We start from the raw sequence: 16,951 nt of genomic DNA, 5'->3' as shown, positions 1-16,951 counted from the left end.
GCCCCAGCACCCACAAAAAGTTGTGCTGCACGTGGATGGAAAGGAGGAGAGGGAGTGCGGCTTGTGGGCCGTATCGACACAAGAGTCAGGGTCCAAGGGGTACTGCATCCCATCTGTGCAGGCAGAGGCACTCCAGACCTTCCCAGAACCAGGCTGTGCTAAGATGGGGCAGATCGACCTGCCTTGAAAGGGAGCATGGAAAACAAACAGCCACCAGGTGAACTTTTACCGAAGACAGTGACAGGCCCTGGCGCTTGAGATGCAGCAAACAGTTCAGGGTGTCCTGAGATGGGGCCTCCTCTGCCTGAATGTGCGGATTTGACACCCAGCACACTACCGCTTTCACTTTCCAGGTGGGCTGCTCTGGTGGAAGGCTTCCCATTGCCCAGCAAAGCCTGCGGGACTCTGGCAGTGCACGCCTGCTTATCCGTGCTCAGCCACGCAGCAGCGACAGTGCTAGGTTCAGATGCAACAGGCTGCTGTCATTCTGGGACAGCAGAAGTGGTCAAAGGGGCAGCTGTGGCCAACCACTGCCGTGAGATGGGGTAGTGTGTGAAACCAGAGTTGGCGAGGTTGTGCCAGGGCTATGAGGATGATACTGCTCTGTCTTGCTTCGCCTTGGTCAGGACCTTGTACATCGATGGTGCTGGTGGGAAGTCATACAGCAGTACCCCCAAGCACAGGAGAAAGTAAGTGTCCAGCAAGGAACCTTTGTTCCTGTGCTGCAGGGAACAGAACATATGGCACTTCCTGTTGTTCCTGAACATCAACAAAGCCACGCAGGGAGTCCCCCACATGGGAAGATCAGGCTGACCACCTCCAGACTGGCACATCTGTTTGCAGCAAGACGTGAACACTCCGCTGTAGGCACCTACGAAGCTGTTCTTGGTGCCAGGTAGGTGGGTGGCTCCTGATGGAGAGCATGCCATACCCAAAATCCCAGCGCTTACTCAGCTCAGTCTCAGGGGCCTAGCTAGGGTGACCCCCAAGTGCTTCCCAGGATTCAGCCTCCTGACACAGAGCTGAAGGCCTGGCCAGACCCTGCATGGTACTGTATTACATCACATCGGCACTGGCCTCACGCACTGCACCATCTTGTCCTTTAAGTGGGTAAGAATGGCTGGCAGGCCAGGCAGCCTGCTCTGAGCTCCTGAGGTTGATATTAAGGTTTAGGTCATCCCACAGCCTGGCCACGGGTGCTGATCTCACCTAGTGGGTTCCCCAGTCCAGATCCAAAGAGTCAAAGAGCAGAGTCAGCAACGGGCACTTGGCCATGAAGGGAACTCCCTGCTGCACAGGCTGGGGAGTTAGACAGCAATTCAGGTACAAAAGGTCATGGTCTGATACCCTGACCAGCCCGCCCACGGCAGGTTGTGATGGAGTGGGGGATACGTGTGTACCTGTGTGTCTATTAGAGGGTGTGGGGCTCCTGCTGAGGATAACCTGGTGACAGCTTTATACTGCAGACAAAGGAGGAGGTGGAGCCTGAGGGGTTTGAACTGGAACCTGGAGTTGGGAAGCAGAGAGTCTGGGCTGGGAGAAAGAGACACAAAGAAGGGGCAAGGCCCCAGTTCCGGGGGCCCCCTCAGGGCCTCCTCTCCCCAACATGGATTGGGCTGGCTGTCTCTGCCGGCTGAACATAAGAATGGCCATACTGGGTCAGACCAAAGGTCCATCCAGCCCAGCATCCCATCTGCCGACGGTGGCCAATGCCAGGTGCCCCAGAGAAGGAGAACAGAAGACAATGATCAAGTGATTTATCTCCTGCCATCCATCTCCTGCCCTTGTACTGAAGGCTAGGGGCACCGTACTTTACCCCTGGCTAATAGCCATTTATGGACCTAACCTGCAAAAATTTATCAAGCCCTTTTTTAAACCCTAATAGAGTCCTGGCCTTCACAGCCTCCTCAGGCAAGGAGTTCCACAGGTTGACTGTGCGCTGTGTGAAGAAAAATTTCCTTTTATTAGTTTTGAACCTACTACCCATCAATTTCATTTGGTGTCCCCTAGTTCTTGTATTATGGGAAAAGGTAAATAATTTTTCTATATTCACTTTCTCCACACCATTCATGATTTTATATACCTCTATCATATCGCCCCTCAATCGCCTCTTTTCCAAACTGAAAAGTCCCAGTCTCTCTAGCCTCTCCCCATATGGGACCCGTTCCAAGCCCCTAATCATCTTAGTCGCCCTTTTCTGAACCTTTTCTAATGCCAATATATCTTTTTGGAGGTGAGCAGACCACATCTGCACGCAGTACTCGAGATGTGGGCGTACCATAGTTTTATATAGGGGAAGTATGATATCTTTTGTCTTATTTTCGATCCCTTTTTTAATAATTCCTAACATCCTATTTGCCTTACTAACTGCCGCTGCACACTGCGTGGATGTCTTCAGAGAACTATCCACTATAACTCCAAGATCCCTTTCCTGATCTGTCGTAGCTAAATTTGACCCCATCATGTAGTACGTGTAATTTGGGTTATTTTTTCCAACATGCATTACCTTACACTTACCCACATTAAATTTCATTTGCCATTTTGCTGCCCAATCACTCAGTTTGCTGAGATCTTTTTGTAGTTCTTCACAATCCCTTTTGGTTTTGACTGTCCTGAACAACTTGGTGTCATCTGCAAACTTGGCCACCTCACTGCTTACCTCATTTTCTAGATCATTGATGAACAAGTTGAAAAGGATCGGTCCCAGGACTGACCCCTGGGGAACACCACTAGTTACCCCCCTCCATTGTGAAAATTTACCATTTATTCCCACCCTTTGTTTTCTGTCTTTTAACCAATTCCCGATCCATGAAAGGATCTTTCCTCCTATCCCATGACTGCCTAATTTACATAAAAGCCTTTGGTGTGGGACCGTGTCAAAGGCTTTCTGGAAATCTAGGTATATTATGTCCACTGGGTGCCCCTTGTCCGCATGTTTATTAACCCCTTCAAAGAATTCTAATAGATTAGTTAGACACGACTTCCCTCTGCAGAAACCATGCTGACTTTTGCCCAACAATTCGTGCTCTTCCACGTGCCTTGCAATTTTATTCTTTACTAGTGTTTCTACTAATTTGCCTGGTACTGATGTTAAACTTATCGGTCTATAATTGCCAGGGTCTCCTCTAGAGCCTTTTTTAAATATTGGTGTTATATTGGCCATCTTCCAGTCATTTGGTACCAAAGTGGATTTAAAGGATAGGTTACAAACCACTGCTAATAACTCCGCAATTTCACATTTGAGTTCTTCCAGAACCCTTGGGTGAATGCCGTCTGGTCCTGGAGACTTGTTACTATTCAGCTTATCAATTAACTCCAAAACCTCCTCTAATGTCACTTCAATCTGAGTGAGTTCCTCAGATTTGTCACCTAAAAAGGCTGGCTCAAATTTAGGAACCTCTGTAACATCCTCAGCCGTGAAGACTGAAGCAAAGAAATCATTTAATCGCTCCGCAACGGCACTGTCTTCCTTGATCGCTCCTTTTATATCTTTATCATCCAAGGGCCCCACTGCTTTTTTATCGGGCTTCCTGCTTCTAATGTATTTAAAAAACATTTTACTATCGTTTTTTGAATTTTTGGCTAGCTGTTCCTCAAAATCTTTTTTGGCTTTTCTTACTACACTATGACACTTAATTTGGGAGTGTTTATGTTCCTTTCTATTTTCCTCACTAGGATTTGTCTTCCACTTTTTAAAAGCTGCCCTTTTCTCTCTCACTGCCTTTTTAACATGGCTGTTTAGCCATGGTGGTTCTTTGTTAGGTCTCTTACTGTGTTTTTTTATTTGGGGTATACATTTAAGTTGGGCCTCTAGTATGGTGTCTTTAAACAGTTTCCATGCAGCTTCCAGGGATTTTAGTTTAATTACTCTACCTTTTAGTTTCTGTTTAACTAGCTTCCTCATTTTAGTGTAATTCCCCTTTTTGAAATTAAATGCCAGAGTGTTTGACCGCTGCGGTGTTCTTCCCAATACAGGAATATTAAAAGTTATTATATTGTGGTCACTATTTCCAAGCGGTCCAGTAACAGTTACCTCTTGGACCAGATCCTGCGTTCCAGTCAAGACTAGATCGAGAATTGACTCTCCCCTTGTGGGTTCCTGTACTAGCTGCTCCAAGAAGCAGTCATTTAAGGCATCAAGAAATTTAATCTCTGAATCCCATCCTGAGGTGACATGCACCCAATCAATATGGGGATAATTGAAATCTCCTATTATTACTGTGTTTTTTATTTTGATAGCCTCTCTAATCTCCCTTAACATTTCAGCATCACTATCACTGTCCTGGTTAGGTGGTCGGTAATATATTCCTAATGCCATATTCATATTAGAGGAATGAATTGTTATCCATAATGATTCTATGGAACATTTTGATTCCTTTAGGATTTTTACTTCATTTGATTCTATATTATCCTGCACATATACCACCACTCTGCCACCCGCACGACCTGTTCTGTCTTTCCGATATAATTTATATCCCGGTATGATAGTGTCCCACTGATTGTCCTCATTCCACCATGTTTCTGAGATGCCTATTATGTCAACTTCCTCCTTTGATATGAGGTACTCCAGTTCACTGCACTGACTCCTCTGTACGACGCTGTGTCGTCGGTTAATAAACCCGCTGTTCTCACGCTGAGTGAGAGTCACTCCTGCCTGCGGACGGGTGCAGAGCTTGGGGACCCCTGAACCCCATCACACAGGTCTCTCGGGGATGCAGAACAAAGCTAGCCACGCCTGATAGGGCCATAAGTGAAGCCGAGCATGTCTGACAATGCAGGTGCATGCGACCCACCACACGTATTGCGGGGTGTGGACCTGGGGGCTGGGACATGCCCTGCCTTGGATGAAGAACCACCAGGACACTAGCACCTAACTGTAGCCAACTATTAACAAGGCCTGAAGCTGAAGGCTCCGCAGGAAGCAAGAACAAAGGGTGAGAACTTGCGAAACAACCGAGGCGCTGGTTGATTGCTGCGTGAGCGCAGCGCTCCAGAGTGCAGCGCTCCAGAGTGCCACGGCCGACTCTACGGCTACTGCTACGGCAATGGTCTCCAGCGACTGCGCAGACGGGTGTGTGCACACCTTCAACAGAATCGACATGAGCAAGCATTGAAGAACTGGAATCCCGGGGCCATCTACCCCTTTCTCCAGTCTCTAACAGTGTCCAGAACCAAGTGTGACCTACACCTCCCAGTGACCCTTGTGGAATGACACACCTGCAGGGGAATTTCCCCTAATCCTGTCAGTCGGGGCTGGCTCGAGCACTGAGGCGGAAGAGGAACAGAGTCCTGGATTTTGGGTTAGCCCTTTCAGTGACTTTAATTGGGCTCACTCACCACCAAAATGGCTGATGATTTCCTGAGCCCTGCTGTGCACTCAGGCTCAGTAAGGTCTGGTGGGGCGAGTTCTGCAGGTTACGGTGATGCTCTCTTCCTCCACTTTGGAATGTTGTGATCCAGGATCACATCCACTGGGCTCACCTGACCTCCCCTGCCCTGGGTTTCAGGAGGCTTCCCTGTCCCCAGCCGTCAGCCTGCCAGCCAGGAAATGGGGCTGGTTTCCACCACTGGAGCTCCAAGATCTGCCCAGGCAGGTGCCATGCCACCCCATGAGTGCAAGCAGCACATGGCAGGAGATGTTAACTAGGATCCTGCACTGCAGCTGTGGCCTAGCTCAGGCCTGCAACTGCTGGGCCACGCAGGGCACAGGTTGCACTGCAAAAGAGTGGGTACAGACCGGGTTACCCTCTGTGGCTAATGCACACTGCCCTGGGAGTCAGCATGGGTTGTCGCTGTTGAAGGGATCTCTGACGGGCAACGTCCTGGAGAATGGGGCGCCCTGCAGCAACCCCCACACTGTCCAGAACGCACAGTATTCTCCCACTTCACATCATCTGGAGCATGTGTGTGCAAGCACACACTCACAGAGCATGCCCTTGCTCCCAGGGAACCCAGAACATGTGCGTGCAAGACATGCCCAGGCCCAAGCCACCTGCAGCAGGTAAGGATATGCGTGTGTAGTGCACACACACGGAGCAGACTGTGCCACTCAGAATGTGTACACATGCGTGCAGAGAGCTCATCCCAGCCTGTGCTCTCACGTGCACCAGCCACACCACCTCAGTCCCTGTCACCTAAAGCACGTGCTGTATCTCACAACACCCAGCTTTGTCACTCAGTGTGCAGGCAGAGAGGCACCCAAGCACCACTCGGGTGCACATGTTGGCCGTGACCAAGGCTCATGCTGGGGCAGAAACATGGGAGTCACTCCAGGCACTGCTGTACTCACCGGCTGAAAGGTTGGAAAGAAGCAAACATAAAAAAGAAGAGAGTAAAGCAGTGAGCAGCTGCAGCGTGCAGGGGCAGTGTAAGGCACAGGCCTGGGGAGCTCAGAGCATTACAGTACAGACGGCATTGTCCTGTAGAGAAATGGGTGCCGGGGAGCAGGGTCTGCATAGGAAGGGCTGGGATCACCAAGGGAGAAAGCTGTGCATGCAGCAGAAGGGTTTGGCTCCAAGATGGGCCAGCCATTCAGACCACCTTGTCTGACTTTCTGCGCTGTACAAGCCAGAGACACTGCCACCCCAGGGCTTCCTGTGCCAAGCACAACCCTGCCTGAGCTGAGCTGCAGGGTGCCTTGGGGGGCGGGGTCTTTACGTGCAGTCTGGGCACTAAGGGATGGAGAATAGCCCTGGATCTCATTTCTAGTCTGAATACGTCTAGACTCAGCTTCCAGTCACTGGACTGTGGCTCACATGGCCTGTTAGAGTGGGTGTACTCAGCTAACACAGCACCTCTGCCCATGGAGGCAGCTGTAGAGAACAGCCCAGTTGTCTTGCACATAAAGTGAACAGACTCGGCTCCTTCAGCCTCTCAGGATCAGGCTGGTCTTCCAGACCTCAGGTCACCCAAGCAGCTGTTTGGGACTTTTTCCAATTTACGAACACCCTTGTGGAAGCGCAGACCCCTGCAGCGGACACCGTGTTCCGCACTGCTCCTGTTACTGCCTTAGACAGCAGTACCCCCACTGTGTACTCCAACTGCGCGCCTCCCCAGGCAGCACAGCCACTCGCAGCTTCGGCACGGCGCTGCAGTTCCTGCTCAGCGGCCTGTCCAGCACGACCCCCAAGTGCATTCCAGGGTCCAGTCCCTCCACTCAGAAATATGACCTGCATTCCTAGTTTCTGGCCATCACGCCCACATGGCTTAGACCATTTCATCTGACCTCCCGTGGAGCACAGGCTGGGGTCTCTCCCCACTTCCCCTGTATTAAAAACCCAGTTACTTGGGTTTGACTTAAGCACCCACCAGAACGGCCCGTTAGGATCAGAAGCTGACGAGAGTCCACAGCTTCCCTTGGGAATTGTTACAGGGCTACTTGCCCTCTCTCTGACAACGTGGGCCTGAGTTCTCATTTGAATTTCCTGGGTTCAGCTCCTGTTCTGTTTTTGCCCCACATTAAAGAGCCATTTGGTGTGCAGAGGGTTCCCCTGGAAGGTGAGATGACAGGAAGTTTCGGTAATATTCTGAGTCCTGTTTGTGTCATGCAATGCACTGCACTGCTACCTAACGGGTGGGGCTGCGCTGGGCGGGACTGTGCTGGGCGGGGGTGCTTTTTCTCCACGCAGGTGAAGAAACAGATCAGGGTGTCACCATCTTTCTGGGTCTTTACCCTCACACTGACAGAGCCTCTGAAGATACATGGGCAGATCCACTCATGCAGACATTGACACCTAGTGCACAATGGCCCAGAGGGACAAGGACTTCCCCCCTCTCCACGGGGAGCTGGGGTGGCATTTCCCCCACTCAGGGACGAAGGAAGCAGAGGAGTAAGTGCTGGCTGCCCAGGGCAGTGGGGCTCTCACTGGAGTCTGATGAGCAGATGGAGAGGCAGGCAGAGCTTGAACAATGGGCTTCAGTGCAGCTTGGATGGGCTGTCAGTTCTCTGCCAGCCTCAGGACCTTCTGTGCTGTGTTGATGTGGACTAACAAACCCAACAGTCTGAGAAGCGCTGGGAGAGCACTGCTGTAGCTGCTGCATAAGGAGCATTGATCCCTGCTGGGTGGACAAGTCTCGTCAGGATCCATCTCAGCTGGACTCGCTGAATGGAGCTCACGGCTTGAAGCAGGAGGGCTGCAGGCTGAGAGATCCAGGTTAAGGAGACTTGAGACCACTTGGGGGTCTGGCCCCCTGAATGGGTTCCTCCTAGCAACTTTCTGAAGCTGGAGCCACTGCACTGATTCCGTGACAGGTGGTGGCACAGGTGGGAGCTGAAATGCACCAGCAGCAAAGCAGGGGAAGCAGGAGAATGGTGTCTAATTCCCTCCCTAGGAAGGGCATGGCCACCCCGTGCAGGAGACGGGGCTAAGGTGGGCAGCTCAGCAAGGCAAGGTGGGCAGCATGGCTGGAGAAGGGTGAACAGTCCAAGAACAGGTTCCAGACTCGCACAGGGTTCCCAGACGGCCCCACAGTGACAAAGGCAGACAAAAGGCACCCTGAAGACCATTCCCTGTTGACAGATTTGAAATGGTGGGGTGGGAGGAAGGGCCACACTGGTTCTCCATCTGCGGACCACCTGCAGCCCAATCAGCACACTCGTGGCCCATGTAACAACAGCCTCAGGGCCATACAGGTAGCATTGGATGAGGCCCACATCACGCATGGAAGCCACTGAGCTAGAGCAAGGAGACTAGCAGGCTCTGGGCAGCAGCACAAGCACGAGGAGCCGCAGAAGTCTGAACTGGAGCTGGAGAAGTGAAGGGCAGGGGAATCCAGGGGGCAGTGGGGGAAGCCTGGGATACCAACCCCGCAAGTAACCTAGATCCCAAATTGCTACCCCAGGGGGAGGTGTTGCTGCGCACCTCACTGCCTGAGTGAACCAGGCTGACCCTGTGGACTGGCTCTGCCATTTCACCCGTCCCTTACTCAGTCCCAAAGCTCTAGAGCCGTGGTGTCTGGTATGCTAGCCACAGGTGGCTCTCTGGCACGCTGAGTGTGGGTGGTTGGCTTGAACAAATCATATAGAATAATGTGGCTGGTTCGCTAGAGCAGTAGCCACTATGGTAGTACTGCTTCAGAACTGGTTGGACATCACGGCTAGAGAGGCACACAGCCAGACGGATGGAGTTGGCACTGGGAATTAAACAGTTCAAAGATCTCCGCTGCACTGAATTCACACCTGCAGCTTATGGGAAAAGGTCTGGGGGTGTGGCAAGACCCTGCCGGTGACCTACATGGAACCCACCACCCTGACGGACTAGCTGGATGAGCAGGGTCAGGGTGCAGGTATCCACATGCTGGAAGGCTGGAATGAGTCTATGAGATCAGTCATTGTCAACTCAAAATACGGTTGGGGCTGGAGAGCCTTACAGACTGGGGAGTGCAGGCTGGCTGTGGACAGGTCTGGCATGAACAGAGACCCAAAGAGGACTGGTTTCAGCCTGAAGCCTGGGAAAGGGAACTGACAAGGAGGAACTCAGGTGAACCCAAAGTGAGGGGAGTGGCTGATGTGACATCCCTTGGAGGTGGGTGACACACATCTCTAGGTAAAGAGGACACAGGTGGGTGAAAAGCCCACGGCTGGATGAAATAAGGTTTGGCCAGCACACAGACGTCATGTCACACTGCCCAGCCAAGGCAGCCGGCAACTTAGGCTCAGAAGGTGACCAATATGACTGGGCGTTTGGAGGGAAGCAGCCACCCAGCCAGCTCTGCAGAGGCCCAGAGAGTGGCAGCTGGGCTCCCATGGCAGGCCCCAGGGTAGATAAACTGCTGGACTTCCCTGGGCTCTCACTCATCTGGCCCAACTGGTGGCAGAAGGTAACAACAGTTCATGTGGTGAGATTTAGGGATAGAGCTCTCTGCCCTCGGCATGGAGTGGCTGCACCAGAGAGCTCGCAAGTGCGCCGTGCTCCAGGACAGCTGCCCCTGCGCAAGCTCTCTCTGGCCACACCCCCAGTTGTTCTGCTCACTGGAAAAGACTGGGCTGACTGTCCCAGCACACGCTGGGATGAAACACGTGTTGCTCAATCCAGACAGCTTTGGAGAAACAACCAAGCGCCAACATCACTTGCCAGGCCCCTAGTTTGGACAGTGGCCAATTTTACCAATACCGAGCCTGTATCTCCTTCCTGACCACTGATGCCAGGATTGAAAGGCACTGAGGGAAGAGCAGATCCCTGTGGCACCTCCAGAAACACCCTCATTCAATAAGTTTACGTTTCTTGAGCTGACTAGCTCTTAAATCAATCTCATGTGGTGCAGCAAGGTGATTGGAGGAGAAGGCACCCGAGCGTCTGGCGCACCTGACTTCCCGGCCTTTGCTTCCCTGGCCCAGGGGCCTCGGTTCTTAAGGAACCCAGGCACCCCCTCTCCACCTGGTCCGCAGCCCAGGCCATATGTGAAGCAGTTTCCAAACAGGGACCTCCCAACAGAGTCTCAGCTCACTACCCTGGGCTACCTCCTACTGCGTACTGGTGCAAGCAGTTTTCATGGCTTTACCCAAACAGTGCTCCACAGGGCCTTGGGAGATGCGCTGGGGCTCAGGTTCTTCAGGGAAGGGGCTGTAAGTTTGTCAGGGCTGAACCCTGCAACGCTCTCCTGGTTAATCACCCCGTTTACTCAGATGCCAGGTGCTCCTGTTTCTCCTCAGCCAACTCCCATGGTCACAGGGACACAGCACTGCTGGCTTGACTGGACTCCTGACTGTTAACCTGGCCACCCTGAACTGAGTCTGTCTCTTTCCTTTTCTTCCCTGTCCAGGCCTTGCATTGACTGCAGGTACAGCAGAGCAGGCCTGGCTGGGTCCACAGGCTTTACAGCTTTTGTCTGTGCTGGAGGTTTCACAGCTTCAATGTACGTGGCTACGCTGACTGTGCAGAGTGCTGGTTTTACTCATCTGGATGTTGTGCGGCCTAAGTTGAGGGCCTTGGAGAAGCCCCTAGACGTTAACGTACTGTCAGTGTCACCTTTAGCACCTCTGACCTCAAAAACCACAACACATTTGTCTGGCCAGCCCTGTCTGCCATAAACCACACTGACTTGGGTTAACCCTGCTACAATCCTGCACTTCCTTACTGACTGTATCTTCTACCTCCCATTGTGTGGCTGTGACGAGGACCAATGTCAGGCTGTGGTCACCTTGGCCATCCTAGTTACTCTTTTACATCTGAGCACAACAATGGCTGTTGTCAAACAGCGGTAATGATTCAGAAAACTCATTGTCCAGTTCTTTAAAACTCATGGGTTCAAGTTATCTGGCTGCCCCTGATGATTTAGAAATATTTAGCTACAGTAGCTGCTGCTGAACGCTCTTCCTAACCCTTGATGGAACAGAAACCATTTCACTGTCACTCATACATACAAATATAATACACTTCTTCTTTCCAAACACGGAACAGAAATAGCTATTGAATACTTCTGCATTTTCTGTGTCATGACTGATCCTTGAGACTAGGATGGTAAAACTAATCTCATCTACTGACAGGATGACATTTATTCTGATATTTTAAAAAAGCATTCTCATGTTTACGGGCCATAAGCTTTTAATGGTACCTTTAGCTTCCTTTATCAATTGTCTTCCTTTCATAACTGCTATTAATAGCTCTCCATGTGGATGGTCCATATAGACACAGCGTTTAATGGCCTGACCGACTGTGTACCACAGAGCAGAGGATGTCACCCAGACACTCTGCACTGAGTCCAGTTACCTGTGTTTGATTGAAGAATAACTCATGGGAGGGTGAGGACAGAGTTCTGGGTATCAAGGGGACGGCTCCACAGGAGGATGGGTGGGGAGACTCTAGGGGACATATAAAGGGAAGGATCCCAGAGAAGGGTGCTACAGTGAGCCCTGCATCCATGTTGGGGAGGTGTGGGGTGGGCTGAGCCTGGGCTTGCCTGGGATGCAGCTGGGAGGGCATGGGGACACTCACCACCAGGACATGTTCCAGCAGTTCCAGGTAGCCATTGGCACACTCCTTGCCATAGCGCAACGCCCGCAGCTGCACATCCGCGCTCACCTCTGGGTGGTAGGCAGCTTCCTGAAAGCCAGAAACAGTGAGCAGTGCTAAGCGCTGCGCCCCACTCACCGCCACCATGCAGCACAAGCCATCCACCCCGGCCACTGCCACAGCACCTGCGCCAACCAGCCTGGGTAGAACCCACTGCCCCCAGAGCCTCCGTGCCATTGCTACAGCCTATCATAAGAACAGCCACACGGGGTGAAACCCCAGGTCCATGCAGTCCTGTGTCCTGTCTTCTGATGGGGCCAATGCCAGGTGCCCCAGAGGGAACCAACAGAAGGAATCACCATGTGATCCCTCCCTGGCAGCCCATTCCCCGCATCTCTGCCAATTCTGGCCAATAACCACTGATGAACCAATCCTCCATGGACAGACCTAGCTTTTCTCTGAACCCTGTCACAGCCTTTGCTGGAAGGCTTGTGAAGGTCAACTGCTGTGTGAATAAATACTTCCCCGTAGTTGTTTTAAATCCCCTACCCGTTAATTTCTTTGGGTGACTCCCAGTTCTGCTGTTAGCAGGAGCTGGCAACAGCTCCTTATGTACTTTTCCACCCCAGCTGGGATTTCCTAGATCTCTGTCACACTCGCGCTCCTTGCCAAAATGACAAGTCCCAGTCTTGCTAACTTCTCCTCAGCTGACAGCTGCTCCAGACCCCTTTCATTCCTGCTGCCCTCTTGTGAGCCTCATCTAATGCCCCGGTCTCTTTGCTGAGGTGGAGTGACTGGCCTGCAGGCAGTGCTTAAGTACCCCCCTTTCGTCCTGCCCCATGGCCACACTGCACCTTGCAGGAGCGCAGCATGTCAGCAATGGCGCGGCGGCTCAGGTTGGCCGTGGCGATTACATCCTCCTGCCGACAGGAATTGCCAGCAGCCACAGCTTTAGCTGTTGCCATGGTGATGCCTTTGGTCATGCGAATAAAACCCTCTGGTGTTGAGGTCTTGGCTGGAGGCACCTGGGCACAGAAAACCTGAGATACAAGAGACAGGGATGAGACTAGGGCAGGAGCAGGCTGGGACAGCAGGCACAGAGTAGAGGCTGCACAGGTATAGCCTCACAGGTCACTGCCTGACTACTGAGTGCAACCCTCGGAGCCTCAGCTCGCGCCAGAGAGAGAGTGACAGGCACATTCCTGGGCCTTGGAGATGGGCCGCATACCGGGGGTGGGGAGCTGTCAGCACACAGAGGGGCTGTGTGCCCTGGGGAGGGGCTGTGTGTGTGGCAGAAGGGGCTGGTGCCAGCGGAGGGGCTGGTGCCAGCTGCAGAGGGATGATGTGCTCCATGTCCCAGCCCACAGCGGAGGGGGTTCTGGGATGCAGGGGGTGGAAGTGTTGGTGAAGAAGGGGCATCTCCCAGTGGAGGGGCACACTCCTGGCCCATGCTCACTGCCAGCTCCTGGCGGATGTGCTCTATTGTGGCCTCCAGTGCACGGGTCCCCTTTGTGGCCTCATCCTCTACGGCCTTCACTGTCTTCAGCAGGGAGGTGACATTGGTGACCATCACCTGTTAGTCAGAGAAGGGGGCTCAGTCACGCGGTCAGCTGAGAGCCCCAAACCCTGTTCCCCAGGGCCTATCACAGCCCATAGCCCATGCCCTCAGGGTCCAACACCCACCTCACCTGCCCCTGGGCCCCCCACACCCTCCACTGCCTCATCCCCTTTCCCTGGTACATGCTGCTTGCTGCCCAGGGACGCTCACCCTGTATCCACCCTCCTGCTCCTTCCTGCAGGGATCCCCCGCCAGGACTCTCACCTCCCCAGCAGCCCTACTCATCCTGCTCCCCATCTCTTCCACCGTTAGCCACTTGCCATTCTGCTCTTGTGCCCCTTGCATCCTCCTCTTGTGCCTTCTGCTGCCTCCCCAGCCCTCTCACTGTGTGCCCTGCCTCCTCCCCTGGCCCCACACACTGACCTTGGCTGAGTTCTTTAGCTGGTAGACAGATGGGTCATCCCCGGCTTTGCCTGCCGCCGCCTTCGTGGCACTGATCAGGTCCCCCAAGGCCTTGGCCACGTCCTTGACTGCATTGATCAGAACCACCTGGGAAGGAGCAGGACCAGGTCAGCAGCTTGGTTGGGCACCCAGCAGTGTTGGTCAGAACAGAGCAGGCTGGGTGTCCCATGGCACCAAAAACCAGGCCCCTTCCCAGCCCAACGTTATGTGGTCCCATAGCCCCACTCTGCCCCATCTCCCTCCCTGAAAGCCCAGAGCCCAGCCCCAACATACCTGGGTCTCAGGGTCCTCGGAGCCGAGGCTGGCAGCACCCAGCTTGACCACCTCTGCCAGGCGGGTGATGGTGGTCACGGAAGACTGGGCAGCCTGGGCCAGCTTCTCCTGGCTGGCAGTGGCGTTCTGCACCAGCACCTTGGTGTCCTCCACCAGTGCCTTGGCTGTCTTCAGGATGCCCTCTCTGTGGGAGAGCGTAGGGTCAGAGAACAACCTACACTTGTGTGACACCATTGGATTTTTACAATAAGTGTAATAAGTGTAAAGCCATTTCTGTGACCGTTGTATATAATGACACCAAATCTTGTGCCAGGTGGGCCAAATGAGGTGTCTAATGAAAGCTGGCAATGCCCTGAATCTGTCTTTGTTACTTGTGCGCCTGTGCCACGTCTGTATGTGAAGTTATAGCTATTGGCTCTGTAGCTGTGTTAGAAATGTTTAGTGAAGAGTTTCACAATAGGAGGTGCGATCTCCTTCCCCAGCCAGGATAATGGATTGAAATCAAAGGCTCAGACATCGACTACACATCTCAAGAATTCAGGACCTGTCCTCTGAAATGCAACCCAACTGGTCAGGTGACCTGGGCTAAGCAGTGAAATTCAAATCAGATGCCCAGACAGCCATTCCACATACTATGTAAATGGACTGGGATGTGCTAGCAAAACCAGCTACAGCAGCTGACTTGGGTTAGATGACCCTGACCGACAAGGGCCTCTGGGAAGAAGAAAGGATTTTTTCCCTCCACATGGAAGACTTCATAAAAACAGCCATACTGGGTCAGACCAAAGGTCCATCCGGCCCAGTATCCCGTCTGCTGACAGTGGCCAGTGCCAGGTGCCCCAGAGGAGGTGAACCGAAGACAACGATCAAGCGATTTGTCTCCTGCCATCTGTCTCCGGCCTTTGACTAAAGGCTAGGGGCACCATACTTTCCCCTTGGCTAATAGCCATTTATGGACCTAACCTCCAAAAATTTATCAAGCTCTATTTTAAACTCTGTTAGAGTGCTGGCCTTCACAGCCTCCTCCAGCAAGGAGTTCCACAGGTTGACTGTGCGCTGTGTGAAGAAAAATTTTCTTTTATTAGTTTTGAACCTACTACCCATTAATTTCATTTGGTGTCCCCTAGTTCTTATATTATGGGAACAAGTAAATAACTTTTCAACATTCACTTTCTCCACACCATTCATGATTTTATATACCTCTATCATATCGCCCCCTCAATCTCCTCTCTTCTAGACTGAAAAGTCTCAGTCTCTCTAGCCTCTCCTCATATGGGACCCTTTCCAAACCCTTAATCATTTTAGTTGTCCTTTTCTGAACTTTTTCTAATGCCAATATATCTTTTTTGAGGTGAGGAGACCACATCTGCACGCAGTACTCAAGATGTGGGCGTACCATAGTTTTATATAGGGGAAGTATGATATTCTTCATCTCAAAAAGACTATAAGATGGCCCTGGCAGTGGCCAGTTCCAGAGTTAGTGTTCTGGTTCTTCAGTTCTCCAGTCTCCATGAATTAAGCCAATGCAACCTAGGATTGCACCCCCCAAGGGGTGAGTTTTCAAAGATTTTCAAGAAATGGTCACAGAACATGGCTGGCTGCACCAATAACTGTAACTGATGTATGTGAAGTGTCGCTCTAACAATTTTTCTCTCTTACCCTGTTCTTTTCTGTCTTTGCTAAGAAACCTTTAGATTTTAGACTCCAAAGGATTGGCGGAGCCTGGTGGTTTGGGTAAGATCCAAGTATATACTGACTCGGGACTGTGGCTGGACCCTTTGGGGCCTGGAGGAATCTGTGTGGAGTTGGTGAAATAGGTTTTAAGAAGCTCTCACCTGAGTAGGGGGCTGTTGGTCTGGGCTGCTGTAGCAGCTAGACAATTTGTGGGTTTGCTTGTGTGGTTTCCAGCTGGCCAGTGGGGCTGGCAGAGGTACTTTTGCAGCTGGTCGGATTTGCCTTAGTGAGAAGGAAATCCCAGCTCGGGGCTGTAAGTGGCCCAGATTTAAGCAATTTTACACTGGATTGATTTTCTTAGCTGTGCCAGAAACCCCATCATATTACAAATTGCTGTGTGTGTGCACACAGGACACATGGGGGGCATCAGACAGCTCCTGCTCCCTGGGCCTGCTCCCCTCATACTATGTGGCTGCATGGTACAGATGGGGAGAGGTGTCAGAAAGCCTCTGCCCCCAGGGCCTGTACCCCTCCTCTGTGTGTGTGTACAGTACACATGGGGGATGGTGTGTATCAGAGAGCCCCCACCCCCACGACCTGCACCTGCCCTCTCCCTGTGTGTGCAGTACAGAAAGAAGTGTGTGTGTGTGTCACAGGGCAACCCCCCATGTGTGTGTGCGTGTGGTAGAGAGAGGAGTGTGCATTTGTGTGTGTCACAGAGCACCCCCTATGTGTGTGTGGTAGAGAGAGGAGTGTGTGTGTTTGTGTGTGTCACAGAGCGCCCCCTGTGTGCGTGTGGTAGAGAGAGGAGTGTGCATGTTTGTGTGTGTCACAGAGCACCCCCTGTGTGTGTGTGGTACAGAGAAGAGTGTGCGTACTTGTGTGTGTGTGTGTGTGTGTGTGTGTGTGTGGGTGTGTGTGTGTGTTAGAGCCCCTGTGTGCGCGCAGAACAGAGTGTGTTTGTGTCAGAGCGCTCCAGTGTGCATGCGCAGTAGAGCGTGTGTCAGAGCACCCCCAGTGTGTGTGCACAGTA

General features: G+C 52.3%; 1 protein-coding gene across 5 annotated transcripts in view; it reads right to left on the bottom strand.

Annotated features, from left to right (window-relative positions):
* Positions 1-16,951, bottom strand: part of TLN1 (talin 1) — a 168,744-nt gene that overhangs the window by 12,799 nt on the left and 138,994 nt on the right. For all 5 annotated transcript variants that reach the window (XM_074995927.1, XM_074995932.1, XM_074995930.1 and 2 more), the window contains 5 exons: positions 14,245-14,428; positions 13,933-14,058; positions 13,408-13,524; positions 12,806-12,991; positions 11,934-12,041 (listed from right to left, as the gene is read on the bottom strand). In XM_074995927.1, the coding sequence (XP_074852028.1) occupies positions 11,934-12,041; positions 12,806-12,991; positions 13,408-13,524; positions 13,933-14,058; positions 14,245-14,428 (721 nt within the window). The remainder of the gene's footprint in view (positions 1-11,933; positions 12,042-12,805; positions 12,992-13,407; positions 13,525-13,932; positions 14,059-14,244; positions 14,429-16,951) is intronic.

The sequence above is a fragment of the Carettochelys insculpta genome, chromosome 5 (genome assembly GCF_033958435.1).
Source record: "Carettochelys insculpta isolate YL-2023 chromosome 5, ASM3395843v1, whole genome shotgun sequence".
NCBI classification, from domain to species: domain Eukaryota; kingdom Metazoa; phylum Chordata; order Testudines; family Carettochelyidae; genus Carettochelys; species Carettochelys insculpta.
Note: the sequence above shows the minus strand (reverse complement) of the source record. Positions and strands in the feature narration are given on the sequence as shown.